Genomic DNA, 17,333 nt, shown 5'->3' with positions numbered 1-17,333 from the left:
CTCACCATTTCCCATCTCCTTTTCCATCTCCTACCTTATCTCCTTACCTGCCCATTGCCTCCATCTGGTGCTGCTCCCTCCCTTTTCTTTTCTGTCCTCTCCTTCTCCAGCCCCATATCTCTTTCACCAATCGACTTCCCCCCTCTTTACTTCATCCCTCCCCCTCCCGGTTTCACCCACCACCTCGCGTTTCTTCCTCCCCTCACCTTCCAGCTCGACTTCAGCATCCAGCCCTGCTGAAGGGTCTCGGCCTGAAACGCCGCCTGTGTGCTCTTTCCCGCAGATGCTGCCTGGCCTGCTGAGTTCCTCCGGCATTTTGTCCGTGTTGCCCCGGATTTGCAGCGTCCGCAGAACACTGGCGTCCAGCTGCCACTGCCCTCGGTGGAGTGTTGCTGACCCCTGCAGGCCGAGCCAGTAACTGCAGCTCAAAGCCGAATCTGCAGCTCCCCCCACATACCCTGTCCGCCCTGCGCTAACGCAAACCCACGGAACAGCACCTCATCTTCCACCCTGTCCGCCCCTGCAGCCTTCAGGAGTCAGCACCGACCCCCCCACCTTCTGAAAACTTTCTCTCTGGTCAGTTGATAAATTGCATGCTGAGCGTACAAATCATTTCAACACGTCAGTACAGCGAGGTAACATAGAAATCTACGGGGAGGCAGAGTTGGAAGGCTTTGGCTCAACGGGGCTTTGGCGATAAGGGGTCGAGGTGAGGTAGGTTGCCTGTGTAGAATACAGATAGGAGGTATGTGCGTGAGGCTCCCATGCCTCCCATCCCATCCACTACATGATGTACTGGTTGGGCACAGGAGTACATTCAGCCAGAGACTCATTCCACCGAGATGCAGCACAGAGCGTCATAGGAAGTCATTCCTGTCTGTGGCCATCAAACTTTACAACTCCTCCCTTGGAGGGTCAGACACCCTGAGCCAATAGGCTGGTCCTGGACTTATTTCCTGGCATAATTTACATATTACTATTTAATTATTTATGGTGCAACTGTAATGAAAACCAATTTCCCCCAGAATTAATAAAGTATGACCATGACCATGACTATGACTATGGCTAGGCCGGTGTTCTGTGTTCAGTGTCAGATGTGGGAAGTCCGGGAGACTCCCAGCCTCCCGGACAGCCACATCTACGCCAGGTGTGTCGAGCTGCAGCTCCTTGGGGACCGCGTTAGGGAACTGGAGATGCAGCTCAATGACCTTCGTCTGGTCAGGGAGAGCGAGGAGGTGATAGAGAGGAGCGATAGGCAGGTGGTCACACCAGGGCCTCAGGAGACAGATAACTGGGTAACAGTCAGGAGAGGGAAGGGCAAGTGTCAGATACTAGGGAGTACCCCTGTGGCTGTCCCCCTTAACAATAAGTACTCCTGCTTGAGTACTGTTGCGGGGGGACAGCCTACCTGGGGGAAGCAACAGTGGCTGTGCCTCTGGCACAGAGTCTGGCCCTGTGGCTCAGAAGGGGAGGGAAAGGAAGAGGATGGCAGCAGTGATAGGGGACTCGATAGTTAGGGGGTCAGACAGGCGATTCTGTGGGCACAGGAAAGAAACACAGATGCTAGTTTGCCTCCCAGGTGCCAGAATCCGGGATGTTTCAGATCGCATCCATGATATCCTGAAGTGAGAAGGTAAACAGCCAGAGGTTGTGGTACATATTGGTACCAATGACATAGGTAGGAAAAGGGAGGAGGTCCTGAAAACAGACTACAGGGAGTTAGGAAGGAAGTTGAGAAGCAGGACCTCAAAGGTAGTAATCTCGGGATTACTGCCTGTGCCACGTGACAGTGAGTACAGGAATAGAATGAGGTGGAGGATAAATTCATGGCTGAGGGATTGGAGCAGGGGACAGGGATTCAGATTTCTGGATCATTGGGATCTCTTTTGGGGCAGGTGTGACCTGTACAAAAAGGATGGGTTCCACTTGAATCCCAGGGGGACCAATACCCTGGCGAGGAGGTTTGCTAAGGCTATTGGGGAGAGTTTAAACTAGAATAGTTGGGGGGTGGGAAGAGGAGGTTGGCTCACAAACAGAGAAAGCTTGGAGACAGTGCGAGAGGAAGGAGAGGCAGGTGATAGAGACGGGACACACTCAGACCGACGGTTTGAGATGTGTCTATTTTAATACAAGGAGTATTATGAACAAAGCGGATGAGCTTAGAGCGTGGATCAGCACTTGGAGCTATGATGTTGTGGCCATTACAGAGACTTGGATGACTCAGGGACAGGAATGGTTACTTTGAGTGCCAGGCTTTAGATATTTCAGAAAGGACAGGGAGGGAGGCAAAAGAGGTGCGAGTGTGGCTGTTGATCAGAGATAGTGTCACGGCTGCAGAAAAGGAGGAAGTCATGGAGGGATTGTCTACGGAGTCTCTGTGGGTGGAAGTTAGGAACAGGAAGGGGTCAATAACTCAACTGGGTGTTTTTTTTAGACCACTCAGCAGTAACAGGGACATCAAGGAGCAGATAGGGAGGCAGATTCTGGAAGGGTGTAATAATAACAGGGTTGTTGTGGTGGGAGATTTTAATTTCCCAAATATCGATTGGCATCTCCCTAGAGTGAGGGGTTTAGATGGGGTGGAGTTTGTTAGGTGTGTTCAGGAAGGTTTCTTGACACAATATGTAGATAAGCCTGCAAGAGGAGAGGCTGTACTTGATCTGGTATTGGGAAATGAACCTGGTCAGGTGTCAGATCTCTCAGTGGGAGAGCATTTTGGAGATAGTGATCACAATTCTATCTCCTTTACCATAGCATTGGAGAGGGATAGGAACACACAAGTTAGGAAAGCATTTAATTGGAGTAAGGAGAAATATGAGGCTATCAGGCAGGAACTTGGTAGCATAAATTGGGAACAGATGTTCTCAGGGAAATGTATGGCAGAAATGTGGCAAATGTTCTGGGGACATTTGCGTGGAGTTTTGCATAGGTACGTTCCAATGTGACAGGGAAAGGATGGTAGGGTACAGGAACCGTGGTGTACAAAGGCTGTTGAAAATCTAGTCAAGAAGAAAAGAGAAGCTTACCAAAGGTTCAAAAGACTAGGTAATGATAGAGATCTGGAAGATTATAAGGCTAGCAGGAAGGAGCTTAAGAAAGAAATTAGGAGGGCCAGAAGAGTCCATGAGAAGGCTTTGTCAAGCAAGATTAAGGAAAACCCCCAAGGCATTCTACAAGTATGTGAAGAGCAAGAGGATAAGACGTGAGAGAATAGGACCTATCAAGTGTGACAGTGGGAAAATGTGTATGGAACCAGAGGAGATAGCAGAGGTACTTAATGAATACTTTGCTTCAGTATTCACTATGGAGAAGGATCTTGGCGACTGTAGGGATGACTTGCAGCAGACTGAAAAGCTTGAGCATGTAGATATTAAGAAAGAGGATGTGCTGGGAGTTGTCGGAAAGCATCAAGTTGGATAAGTCACCGGGACCGGACGGGATGTACCCCAGGCTACTGTGGGAGGCGAGGGAGGAGATTGCTGAGCCTCTGGCAATGATCTTTTCATCATCAATGAGGACAGGAGAGGTTCAGAGGATTGGAGGGTTGCGGATGTTGTTCCCTTATTCAAGAAAGGGAGTAGAGATAGCCCAGGAAATTATAGACCAGTGTGTCTTACTTCTGTGGTTGGTAAGTTGATGGAGAAGGTCCTGAGAGGCAGGATTTATGAACATTTGGTGAGGTATAATATGATTAGGAATAGTCAGCATGGCTTTGTCAAAGGCAGGTCATGTCTTATGAGCCTGATTAAATTTTCTGAGGATGTGACTAAACACATTGCTGAGGGAAGAGCAGTAGATGTAGTGTATATGGATTTCAACAAGGCATTTGATAAGGTACCCCATGCAAGGCTTATTGAGAAAGTAAGGAGGAATGGGATCCAAGGGGATATTGCTTTGTGGATCCAGAACTGGCTTGCCCACAGAAGGCAAAGAGTGGTTGTAGATGGGTCATATTCTGCATGGAGGCCGGTGACAAGTGATGTGCCTCAGGGATCTGTTCTGGGGCCCCTACTCTTTGTGATTTTTATAAATGACCTGGATGAGGAAGTGGAGGGATGGGTTAGTGAATTTGCAGATGACACAAAGATTGGGGGTGCTGTGGATAGTGTGGAGGGCTGTCAGAGGTTACAGTGGGATATCGATAGGATGCAAAACTGGGCAGATAAGTGTGAGGTGGTTCATTTTGGTAGGTCAAATATGATGGCAGAATATAGTATTAATGGTAAGACTCTTGGCAGTGTGAAGGATCAGAGGGTTCTTGGGGTCTGAGTCCATAGGACACTCAAAGCTGCTGCACAGGTTGACTCTGTGGTTAAGAAGGCATACAGTGTATTGGCCTTTATCAATCATGGAATTGAATTTAGGAGCCGAGATGTAATGTTGCAGCTATATAGGACCCTGGTCAGACCCCACTTGGAATACTGTGCTCAATTCTGATCGCCTCACTACAGGAAGGATGTGGAAGCCATAGAAAGGGTGCAGAGGAGATTTACAAGGATGTTGCCTGGATTGGGGAGCATGCCTTATGAGAATAGGTTGAGTGAACTTGACCTTTTCTCCTTGGAGCGATGGAGGATGAGAGGTGACCTGATAGAGGTGTATAAGATGATGAGAGGCATTGATCATGTGGATAGTCAGAGGCTTTTTCCCAGGGCTGAAATGGCTAGCACGAGAGGGCACAGTTTTAAGGTGCTGGGGAGTAGGTACAGAGGGGATGTCAGGGGTAAGTTTTCTTTTATAAAAAACGCAGAGAGCGGTGAGCACGTGGAATGGGCTGTCGCCGACGGTGGTTGAGGCAGAAACGATAGGGTCTGTTAAGAGACCCCTGGACAGGTACATGGAGTTCAGAAAAATTGAGGGTGATGGGTAACCCTAGTTAATTTCTAAGGTAAGGACATGTTCAGCACAGCTTTGTGGGCTGAAGGGTCTGTATTGTGCTGTAGGTTTTCTATGTTTCTAGCATATTAAAGGCCCTTCGGCCCACAATGTTGTGCCAACCATGTTACCTACTCTAGAAACTGCCTCGAATTTCCCTACAGCATAGCCCTCTACTTTTCTAAGCTCCATGTACCTATCTGACAGTCTCTTAAGGGACCCGATCGTATCCGCCTCCACCACCATCACTGGCAGTCCATGCGCCCACCAATCCCTGTGTAAAAAAAACTTACTCCTGACATCCCCCTTGTACCCACTTCCAAGCACCTTCAGACTGGGCCCCCTCGCTATTTCAGCCCTGGCTATCAAGGTACAGAGAAAGAAGCTTTTAAAAAAATGCAGCATAAAAGCACCAGATCTACAACGTGAGACCGTCTGCGGATGCTGGAGATTCAAAGCAACGCAGACGCAAGATGCTGTGGGCAGCTCAGCGGGTCAGGCAGCCTCTGTGGGGGAGGAAATTAAAAGTACAGTCGACGTTTCAGGCCGAGACCCTTCGTCAGGACGGATGGAGAAAGGGGCAAGATGCCAGAACTGTAAAAAAAAAAGTGGGGGGGGGGGAAGAGGGGAAAGAGGCGGGAAGGTGAAAGGTGAAGCCAGGTGAGTAAGCAGGTAGAATTTATTATCAGAGTAGGTACACGTCGCCTCATACAACCCCGTGATTCTTTTTCCTGTGGGCATACTCAGTGAATCTATAGAGCAGTAACTGTAAACAGGATTCATGAACAACAAACTACGCAATATAAATAAATGACAATAAATAACGAGAGCATGAAATAATGGGATAATGAGTCCTTAATGTGGGACATTCTTTATGGGAACATCAGAAACAAAATGAGTGTGGTTATCCCCTTTTGTTCAAGAGCCTGATGGTTGAGGGGGAGTAACTGTTCCTGAACCTGGTGGTGTGGGTCCTGAGGCTCCTGTACCTTCTACCTGATGGCAGCAGCGAGTAAAGAGCCTGGCCTGGGTGGTGGAGGATGGGAGAGGTCAAAGGCTGGAGAGGAAGGAATCTGAGAGGAGTGGAGACTGGACCATAGGAGAAAGGGGGAAGGAGGGGAGGGGACCCTGGGGGGGGGGTGCTGATAGACAGGTGAGAAGAGGTAAAAGGTCTCGGCCCGAAACGTCGCCTGTTTATTCCTTTCCACGGAGGCTGCCTGACCAGCTGAGTTCTTCCGGCGTTTTGTCTGTGCTGCTTCAGAGCTACAATCGTTCCTCTCACTGTATCGCCTTGCTACGAACCCCGTTCACCAACGCGACGAGTTAAACGCGCGTCGAGATGCTCGATCGCTGTGGAAACGATCAACTTCATTGCTCATTACATTTACGCGTAATAAGAATTTGCTGTGGGGTGTTGGTCAGGGAAAGATGAGTAACAAAAAACGGCAACGTACAACACCTATAAACAACTAAAATTATACAAAATAAAGTTATAACTTAAAGCAACACACATCAAAGTTGCTAGTGAACGCAGCAGGCCAGGCAGCATCTCTAGGAAGAGGTACAGTCGACGTTTTGGGCCGAGACCCTTAGTCAGGACTAACTGAAAGAGCTCTTACTATCTCTTCTTTCAGTTAGTCCTGACGAAGGGTCTCGGGCCGAACGTCGGCTGTACCTCTTCCTAGAGATGCTGCCTGGCCTGCTGCGTTCACTAGCAACTTTGATATGTGTTGCTTGAAATTCCAGCATCTGCAGAATTCCTCGTGTTTGCGTTTTTATAACTTAAAGTACAGATATGGAATTAAATACATAAATACTAGCGGTTGGTAGTCAAGTCAAGTCAAATTTATTTATATAGCACATTTTAAAAACAACTCGCGTTGACCGAAGTGCTGTACAGATCAGAGCAAAATACAAGAAACACAGACAGAACCAACAAGGCAAACAGCTTACAGGCTAGGCACAAGCCAAAAATCAGCCACATCCAGGAGGATTCAAACGCTGGCGAATAAAAGTAGGTTTTGAGCCTCGATTTAAAAGAGTCGATGGAGGGGGGCAGTTCTGATCGGGAGGGGAACGCTGTTCCACAGCCTAGGGGCTACAATAGAGTCCTGTGCAAAAGTTTTAGGCACATACACATATCCAGGGTGCCTAAAACTTTTGCTCAATACTGTATTTGTCAACGTGGAGGGAGAGAGAGGTTGTAAATCTGGCGGGAACAAAGGATGTTGGGAATGGCGAGGGTGGGGCACCGCGGGAGGGGTGAGGGACAGGTGGCAGTGCCAGGGGCGGGGGTTGGCACGGGTGCAGACACCCCCAGCCCTGCGACACCAGGCAAGGGCATTTGATTCCAAACAACTCGTTTATTGATCATTACAGAATGTCTCTCTGGTGCTTCCCGCTCCATCCCCTCTCCCCAACCATGATTCCCCTCTCCCTGCCCTCTTCCCACTCCCAGTCCACAATAGAGGCTCATATCAGAATCAGGTTTATCATCACTCACATGTGATGAAATTTGTTTTTCTTGTGGCTGTATTACAGGGCAATACAGAAAGTTGCTGCAGAACTGTGTAAAAGTCTTAGACAGCCCAGACTTATACATGTGCCGAACTTTGCACAGTACAACGTAGACAGCATTATAAAAAGTGGTTTTAAGTCCTTCACAGTGCAGCGATGGGGGTAATGGGGGGTGGGGAGGGGGCTAACTAGAATGGTTTTTCAGATTAACTGCCCGAGGGAAGTAACTCTTAAAATGGCGTGAAGTTTTGTTTTAGAAAAGGAAGTTCGCTGGGTGGGTAGTTCTCACCCTCGCCCTCCTTTCACGGTGATAAAGGATTTAAGGTTTATTTTCCCCTTTGCAATTGATCAAGAGATTTCAGATAGTTTGATTGATAAAGCGGGTTAATGTCACATCAGAATCGGGTTTAATATCACCGGCATATGTCGTGAAATTTGTTGTCTTTGCATAATAGAGAAAATGTGAATCATATATAATTAAATAGTTAAATTAAATTAGTGCGAAAATAGAAATGAAAACAGTAGTGAGGTATTGTTCACGGGTTCAATGTCCATTCAGAAATCGGATGGCGGAGGGGAAGAAGCTGTTCCTGAGTCGCTGAGTGTGTGTCTTCAGGCTCCTGTACCTCCTCCCTGATGGTAGCAATGAGATCAGAACATGTCCTGGGTGATGGGGGTCCGTAATGATGGACGCTGCCTTTCTGATATCCTGGATACTCCGGAGGCTGGTGCCCATGATGGAGCTGACTGAGTTTACAACTCTCTGCAGTTTATTTCCATCCTGTGCAGTAGCCCCCACCCTTCCGCCTCCCCATACCAGACGGTGATGCAGCCAGTCAGAATGCTCTCCACGGTACATCTGCAGAAGTTTTCGAGTGTCTTTGGTGACAAATCAAATCTCTTCGAGCTCCTAATGAAATATAGCCTCTGTCGCTGCATCGATGTGTTGGGTCCAGGTGAGATCATCCGAGATATTGACACCAGGAGCTTGAACCTGCTCACTCTCTCCACTTCACGTGTGCCGAGATCCAGTGAAAAGCTGGTCTTGCGCGCTGTTCATACAGATCAGATCATTGCACAGTGCGCTGTGGTAGAACAGTAACAGAATGCGGAATGAAGTGTCACAGCTACAGGGAAAGGGCACCGCAGGTCCGAGGTGGTAGCGGAGTAGATTGTCAAGTCAAGTCACTTTTTATTGTCATTTCGACCATAACTGCTGGTACAGAACACAGTAAAAACGAGACGACGTTTTCCAGGACCATGAAACAATACAAAAACGACACTGAACTACGTGAAAACAACACAAAAACTACACTAGACTACAGACCAACCCAGGACTGCATAAAGTGCACAAAACAGTGCAGGCACTACAATAAATAATAAACAAGACAATAGACACAGTAGAGGGCAGTAGGTTGGTGTGAGTCCAGGCTATGATCACAGTGAATGACGGTGCTGGCTCGAAGGGCCGAATGGCCTACTCCTGCACCTATTGTCTATTGTCAATCTAGACTTTGGGTATTGAGGAGTCTGATGGCTTGGGGGGAAGAAACTAGTCTGGTCGTGAGATCCCGAATGCTTCGGTGCCTTTTTCCAGATGGCGGGAGGGAGAAGAGTTTGTATGAGGGGTGTGTGGGGTCCTTCATAATGCTGTTTGCTTTGTGGATGCAGTGTGTGGTGTAAATGTCTGTAATGGCAGGAAGAGAGACCCCGATGATCTTCTCAGCCGACCTCACTATCCGCTGCAGGGTCTTGTGATCCGAGACGGTGCAATTTCCGAACAAGGCCGTGATGCAGCTGCTCAGGATGCTCTCGATACATCCTCTGTAGAATGTGGTGAGGATGGGGGGTGGGAGATGGACTTTTCTCAGCCTTCGCAGAAAGTAGAGACGCTGCTGGGCTTTTCTTTGCTATGGAGCTGGTGTTGAGGGTCCAGGTGAGATTATCCTCCAGGTGAACACCAAGCGTCCACTTTGTCGTACGAGGGGACCATTTACGGTGGCGTAGCCGGCGAGCACAACCCTTTACAGTGCCGGCGGCCCGGGTTCGATTCCCGCCGCTGCCTGCAGGGAGTTTGTATGTTTTCCCCGTGACCGCGCGGGTTTCCTCCCGGGCTCTGCGGTTTCCTCCAAAGACGTGGTAGGTTTAAGTGGTCATTGTAATTAATTAGGGCAGGATGAGATTGCGCGCATCGGAGGGCCTATTCTGCCCTCGATAAATAAAACAGGTGGGACATATGGGTCCGGGTGGGTAGGGGGCTTTTATTACGCTGACTGCTTTACTAAGACAGTGTAGACAGAGCCCACGGACGGGAGGCTGGTTTCCGTGACGAGCCGAGCTGTGCCCGCGACTCCCTGCGGTTTCTCGCGGTCACGGGCAGAGCCGAGCCGCACCAAACCGTGGTGCCCCCGCATGGGGTGCTTCGTTAAGAACAGACGAGGGAGCAAGCAGCGTTTCCCTCGCCTCCTGTGGAAGCAGAGGCTCTGGTGACCTCTCCCGGCCGTGGCGGCGGCGCAGGCCAAACTCTGGGTGCCCCCCACCCCTCGGCCCCGGAGAGCGAACCCGCCTCCGCTCGTTGCCCGTCCTGATGACCGAGGAGATGTCTCGGCAGCCGCCCTCCGCAAACGCTGCGCGACCCGCCACCTGCAATCTCCCTCAGCGCCAGTGCACCCCCAGGATGTGCGCATCGCCCCCCCCCCCCGGCCCTCCTCGCTTCGCACCGGTGACTGTGGGACTAAGCACGGCTCCAACGCCACGTTCCAGGTTTGCTGACCGACACCGCTTTCGGCGACAAGTCAGCATGCAGGGCGGAGATTGAAACTCTTAACATCAGCCTCTCACTCAATGGCAGCAAGTCCAAGGAGCCGATTATTGACTTCAGGAGGAAGGGACCGGAGTCCTCATCGGGGGGTAGGGAATCAGAGGGGGAGAGGGTCAGCAACTTTAAGTCCCTTGGTGGTACAAACACGGGAGATTCTTCAAGTCAAGTCTATTGTCATTTCGACCATAAGCTGCTGGTACAGTACACAGTAAAAACGAAACAAGGTTCCTCCAGGACCCTGGTGCTACATGAAACAACACAAGACTACACTAGACTATGTGAGACAGCACAAGGCTACACTAGACTATGTGAAACAACATAAAAACTGCGCCAGACTACAGACCTGTACAGGACTACATAAAGTGCAGGGCAGCACAATAATTAATAAACAGGACAACAGGCACAGTAGAGGACAAATTACAATATAGTAATAAATTATGTAGATGTCAGTCTACACTCTGAGTATGAGCTAAGGCACCGGTGACCCCTGTTTCCATCCAGGGGGTCAGTGTGGACGTGGTGGAGGATTACAAATACCTGGGGATACGAATTGACAATAAACTGGACTGGTCAAAGAACACTGAGGCTGTCTACAAGAAGGGTCAGAGCCGTCTCTATTTCCTGAGGAGACTGAGGTCCTTTAACATCTGTCGGACGATGCTGAGGATGTTCTACGAGTCTGTGGTGGCCAGTGCGATCATGTTTGCTGTTGTGTACTGGGGCAGCAGGCTGAGAGTAGCAGACACCAACAGAATCAACAAACTCATTCGAAAGGCCAGTGATGTTGTGGGGATGGAACTGGACTCTCTCACGCTGGTGTCTGAAAAGAGGATGCTGTCTAAGTTGCATGCCATCTTGGACAATGTCTCCCATCCACTACATAATGTACTGGTTGGGCACAGGAGTACATTCAGCCAGAGACTCATTCCACCGAGATGCAACACAAAGCGTCATAGGAACTCATTCCTGCCTGTGGCCATCAAACTTTACAACTCCTCCCTTGGAGGGTCAGACACCCTGAGCCAATAGGCTGGTCCTGGACTTATTTCCTGGCGTAATTTACATATTACTATTTAATTATTTATGGTTTTATTACTGTTTAATTATTTATGGTGCAACTGTAATTAAAACCAATTTCCCCCGGGATCAATAAAGTATGACTATGACTATTGCAGATGCTGGAAATCCAGAGCAACACACACACAATATGCTGGAGGAACTCAGCAGGCCAGGCAGCGTCTATGGAAAAGAGTGAACAGTCGACATTTCAGGCCGAGACCCCTCGGCAGGACCGGAAAGGAAGGGGGGAAGATGCCAGAACAACACCCGCTTGGAGTTAACCTATCGGAGGACCTGACGTGGGTCCAGCACGTTACAAAGTGCGTCCCCACTTCCTCAAAAGTTTGCGCAGTCGCAGCAGGTCCATCCAAACCTTCAGCAAACTTCTGTGTGGAGAGCAGTACAGTGCCATTGTTACGTCCCCCGTAACTGGGTTGCCAAACCAGCAGAAATGGATCATCTAGGTAGGGTCTCATACCCTCAGGGACACAGCCTTTAAACTGCTCAATCAGGATCAGCTGTAGCAGTCTGTCATAATCCCCCTCTACCCCCTTCGAGGCGCACCAACGCTCACAATATGTCTGCATCTCACGGGCAAACTCCAAATATGTGCGGTCCCACTGCTTCCTCGCATTCCGGAACCTCTGCCGGTATGCCTCTGGGACCAACTCATAAATCCTGAGGATGGCCTCTTTCACCACCTCATACCTCTGGGCATCTTCCGCGGACAAAGCTGAGTAAGCTTGTTGGGCTTTCCCTTTCAGTACACTCTGAAGTAAAACAACCCACTTATCCCTCGGCCAGTCCTGACTTATAGCCACTTTTTCGAAGTGGAGAAAGTACCGATCCATATCGGTATCGTCAAATGGGGGAACCAGCCTAACCTCCTGGGTCGCCCGGAACCCTCCACCTTGGTTCGGCACGAACCCCTGCTCTGCCCTTAACCTTAACTTCTCCAACTCGAATTCCCTTTCCCTCTGTTTCTCCAATGCCTCTCTTCTCGCTCCAACTGCCTCTCTCTCTCTTTCCCTTCTAACTCTCTCTCCTTCTCTTCTCTCTTCAACTGTCTCTCTCTCTCTTGCCTTTCTAACTCTCTCTCCTGCTCTTCTCGCTGTAACTGTCTGTCCCTCTCTTTCTCTTCTCTCTCCAACTGCCGTACCCGGAACTCGTGCTCGAGTCTCAGTTTTTCAAGCTGCACCTGTACCACGTCTCCAGCAGGTTTTTCAATAGACACCACCTCCAGCTCGCCTTGGGGAAACACACCTTTTGATACATAGTGCTCCACGATAGCTCTGTGTATCTCCTCCCTCCTCATTGTCGACTTCCCCTTAGCAAGATTCAACCGTTTGGCCACAGTTGCCAATTCCGATTTCCTGGCATCCTCTAATGCCTCCAAGGTCGGCGCCTTTATAAATTCCTCAGCCTCCATTTCTGCTGTTTGTCTTTTCTTTCTTTCGGGAATTTTAACCCAATCAATTTACTCCGTCCCAAATTTAGCGTTCAAAATCCCGGACGAGAACCCCATTTATGTTACGTACCCCGTAACTGGGTTGCCAAACCAGCAGAAATGGATCACTCAGTTGGAGTCTGGATTACTAGAACTAAGAAAGTTTTATTAAAGAAACAAGCAACACAGTAATCGAAAGGATAATAAATGCAACAGTTCAGCAATGATAAACACACATGTGCACAGAATTAAGATAACAGCATCAGTCAAGCTCTATCGTTGTCTAGGGGTAAATGACCAATTTCAAAGTGACACAAAGTTCAGTCCAATTTAGTTCAGTTCACAGTAATCGTTGCCATGGCGATGGACAACGTGGGGGGAGGGAGAGAGAGAACGAGAACGACTGATCATTCAGAAACGGCTTCCACTCACAGACCGGCGATATGGCTCACAAGCAGCTTTCGGGCAGGTCCTTTGTGATGTCACCAGTGAACCCGGCACCCAAGCGAGGGTGGACACACACCGGGTTCCCGCTGATCGTACCTTTCCACCCTGTGCGTTTAAGGCTGATCCCCCCATCAGCCGTCCAAGAGCTTCCCACCGACTCGTGAGAGGCGCACCGCTTCCAGGGTCTCGTTATCTCGAGTGTCGTGTGTGTCCTGCCTTAGCGAACCTGTCCCTTTTTATCCCCCTGCTGGGGTATCGCCTGTCCATCACTTCAAACAGTTCAGGGTTCAAAGGGGGAGCCGCTCCAGACAGCTCTCTCTCTCCCGTCCCTTCATTACACATCTCCAGATGTTGCTTCATTGTTCCTTATCTCTCCCTCCCCTGAGGACAGGTGGCAGACCAACTGCTGATGCCACTGACGCTAGCCCAGGCCAGCAAACATCTTAATTTATGTGTATTCTCCTCACACCATACAGAAAATTACTACAACACTGTGCAAAAAGTCTCCGACACATAAATAGCTAGGGTGTCCAAGTCTTTTGCAAGTTTATTTGAGATAATATCAACCTGAGAATCTAATTTAATGGCCTGGGTATAAAGTACTGGCAAAAGTCTTAAGTATATATATATATATATAGAGAGAGAGAGAGAGAGAGAGAGAGAGAGAGAGAGAGAGAGCGCGCGCTAGGGTGCCCACATGGCCAAGTGGTTAAGGCATTGGACTAGTGACCTGAAGGTCGTGAGTTCGAGCCCCAGCCGAGGGAACGTGTTGTGTCCTTGAGCAAGGCACTTAACCACACATTGCTCTGCGACGACACTGGTGCCAAGCTGTATGGGTCCTAATGCCCTTCCCTTGGACAACATCGGTGTCGTGGAGAGGGGAGACTTGCAGCATGGGCAACTGCCGGCCTTCCATACAACCTTGCCCAGGCCTGCGCACTGGAGAGTGAAGACTTTCCAGGTGCAGATCCATGGTCTCGCAAGACTAACGGAGGGTGCCCAAGACTTTTGCACAGTACTGTAGTAATTTTAAGTATTGCACTGTACTGCTGCTGCAAAAAAAATCATGACATGTGGGTGATAATAAACTTGATTCTGATATGGGTCTCTATTGTGGACTGGGAGTGGGAAGGGGGCAGGGAGAGGGGAATCATGGTTGGGGAGAGGGGAGGGAGGGGGAAGCACCAGAGAGACATTCTGTAATGGTCAATAAACCAATTGCTTGGAATCAAATGACCTTGCCTGCTGTCTCAGGGTCGGACACGTCCCACCCCACAGCAACCCAGGCACTCCTTCTCTGCCACTTGCCCCACCACCCTTCCCGCAGTGCTCCACCTTCACCAGATTTTCAACTTGCTCACTGCTCCACGTTGACAAGTACAGTACTGTGCAAAAATCATAGGCACCCTAGCTATACACAGTGCTCATAAAAAGTATTCACCCCCCCCCAGAAGTTTTCATGTTTTATTGTTTTACAACATTGAATCACCGTTGATTTAATTTGGCTTTTTTTGACATCGATCAACAGAAAGACTCTTCCAAGTCAAAGTGAAAACAAATTTCAACAAATTGGCCTATATTTATTACAATTATTAAAACACAAAATAATTGATAGCATGAGTCTGTGTGGATCGGTCTCTGTCAGCTTTACACATCTGGAGTCTGCAGTTCCCCCCATTCTTCTTTACAAAACTGCTCAAGCTCTGTCAGATTGCATGGGGATCGTGAGTGAACAGACCTTTTCAAGTCCAGCCACAAATTCTCAATTGGATTGAGGTCTGGACTCCGACTTGTCCACTGCAGGACATTGACTTTGTTGTTTTTAAGCCATTCCTGTGCAGCTTTGACTTTATGGTTGGGGTCATTGTCTTGCTGGAAAACAAATCTTCTCCCAAGTCACAGTTCTCTTGCAGACTGCATCAGGTTTTCCTCCAGGATTTCCCTGTATTTTGCTGCATTCATTTTACCCTTTACCTTCACAAGCCTTCCAGGGCCTGCTGCAGTGAAGCATCCCCATAGCATGTTGCAGCCACCATGTGCTTCACAATAGGGATGGTGTGTTTTTGATGATGTGCGGTGTTTAGCTTACACCAAACATAGCATTTAGTCTGATGGCCGAAAACTCAATTTTGGTTTCATCAGACCATGGAACCTTCTACCAGCCGACTTCAGAGTCTCCCACACGCCTTCTGGCAAACCCGAGCTGAGATTTCATGTGAGTTTTTTTTCAACAGTGGCTTTCTCTTTGCCACTCTCCCATAAAGCTACAACTGGTGAAGCAACCGGCAACAGTTGTTGTATGCACAGTTTCTCCCATCTCAGCCACTGAAGCTTGTAACTCCTCCAGAGTTGTCACGGGTCACTTGGTGGCCTCCCTCACTAGTCCCCTTCTTGCATGGTCACTCAGTTTTTGAGGACGGCCTGCTCTAGGCAGATTTACAGCTGTACCATATTCTTTCCATTTCTTGATGATTGACTTAACTGTACTCCAAGGGATATTCAGTGACTTGGAAATTTTCTTGTGTCCATCTCCTGCCTTGTGCTTTTCAATAACCTTTTCACAGAGTTGCTTGGAGTGTTCTTTTGTCTTCATGGTGGAGTTTTTGCCAGGATACTGACTCACCAGCTGTTGGACCTTCTAGATCCAGGTGTATTTTTACTACAATCAATTGAAACACCTTGGCTGCACACAATGATCTCCATTTAACTAATTATGTGACTTCTAAAACCAATTGACTGCACCAGTGATAATTTGGTATGGCATATTAAAGGGGATATATACTTATACAATCAACTATTTTGTGTCTTATATCTGTAATTAATTTAGATCACTTTGTACAGATCTGTTTTAACTTAGACATGAAAGATTTTTCTCTGTTGATCAGTGTCAAAAAAGGCAAATTAAATCTACTGTGATTCAATGTTGTAAGACAATAAAACATGAAAACTTCTGGGGGATGGGGATACTTTTTACACGCACTGTATGTTCCCAAGACTTTTTACAGTAGTATACATTGATAATAAATTTAATTTGAACTTTGAGTGACATAGAACACAAAATATTACAGTACAGGCCCTTTGGCCCATCATGTTATGCTGACCCTTTAACCTACTCCAAAATCAATCTTGAAAGACTGGCTTAGGACAGAGGACTCTGGTGAGTAGCTGTCCGAGGTATGCCCCTGTAAGGGGTGGAAGGCTCGAAAGATGGTTAATCTAACCTTTCCGTCCAAACGAGCCCACCCCCCCCGCTTTTCTTTCATTCATATTCCTCTCTAAGAGACTCTTAAATGTCCCCATGGTACTTGACTCAGATTTTATGGATTCTGCGCTCCCCCTGCCTGCGTGACAGAGACATTGTTGCCTGGATCGGGACCTCCCAAATAATCAATATCTCCCTGCCCCTCACCACATGGAGCCCAGATCCCCACGGGGTGAAAGCGGCCTCATGTTATTTTACCCAAGGCTTCCCGGGCATCGCTCGGGGCTGCCCTCCACTGCTCGCTCGGTGCTGCCCTCTACTTCTCGCTCGGTGCTGCCTCCACTGCTCGCTCGGTGCTGCCTCCACTGCTCGCTCGGTGCTGCCCTCTACTTCTCGCTCGGTGCTGCCCTCTACTGCTCGCTCGGGGCTGCCCTCCACTGCTCGCTCGGTGCTGCCCTCCACTGCTCGCTCGGTGCTGCCTCCACTGCTCGCTCGGTGCTGCCCTCCACTGCTCGCTCGGTGCTGCCCTCTACTTCTCGCTCGGTGCTGCCTCCACTGCTCGCTCGGTGCTGCCTCCACTGCTCGCTCGGTGCTGCCCTCTACTTCTCGCTCGGTGCTGCCCTCTACTGCTCGCTCGGGGCTGCCCTCCACTGCTCGCTCGGTGCTGCCCTCCACTGCTCGCTCGGTGCTGCCTCCACTGCTCGCTCGGTGCTGCCCTCCACTGCTCGCTCGGTGCTGCCCTCCACTGCTCGCTCGGTGCTGCCTCCACTGCTCGCTCGGTGCTGCCCTCCACTGCTCGCTCGGTGCTGCCCTCCACTGCTCGCTCGGTGCTGCCCTCCACTGCTCGCTCGGTGCTGCCCTCTACTGCTCGCTCGGTGCTGTCCTTTACTGCTCGCTCGGTGGACGAACAAACAGGAGCAAGGCCGCTCAGGGACTTGGGCGAAATTTCTTCTATTCTTCTGCGA

General features: G+C 49.3%; 1 protein-coding gene across 1 annotated transcript in view; it reads right to left on the bottom strand.

The window, feature by feature from the left end:
- Positions 1-10,079, bottom strand: part of LOC140188920 (echinoderm microtubule-associated protein-like 3) — an 89,846-nt gene extending 79,767 nt beyond the window's left edge. Inside the window, exons 1-2 of the mRNA XM_072245572.1 lie at positions 9,675-10,079; positions 181-399 (exon numbers count right to left, since the gene is read on the bottom strand). Of these exons, the coding sequence (XP_072101673.1) occupies positions 181-399; positions 9,675-10,079 (624 nt within the window). The remainder of the gene's footprint in view (positions 1-180; positions 400-9,674) is intronic.
- Positions 10,080-17,333: the final 7,254 nt, after the last annotated feature.

The sequence above is a fragment of the Mobula birostris genome, chromosome 28 (assembly GCF_030028105.1).
Source record: "Mobula birostris isolate sMobBir1 chromosome 28, sMobBir1.hap1, whole genome shotgun sequence".
NCBI classification, from domain to species: Eukaryota; Metazoa; Chordata; class Chondrichthyes; order Myliobatiformes; family Myliobatidae; genus Mobula; species Mobula birostris.
This window is presented reverse-complemented; position numbering and strand designations above follow the sequence as displayed.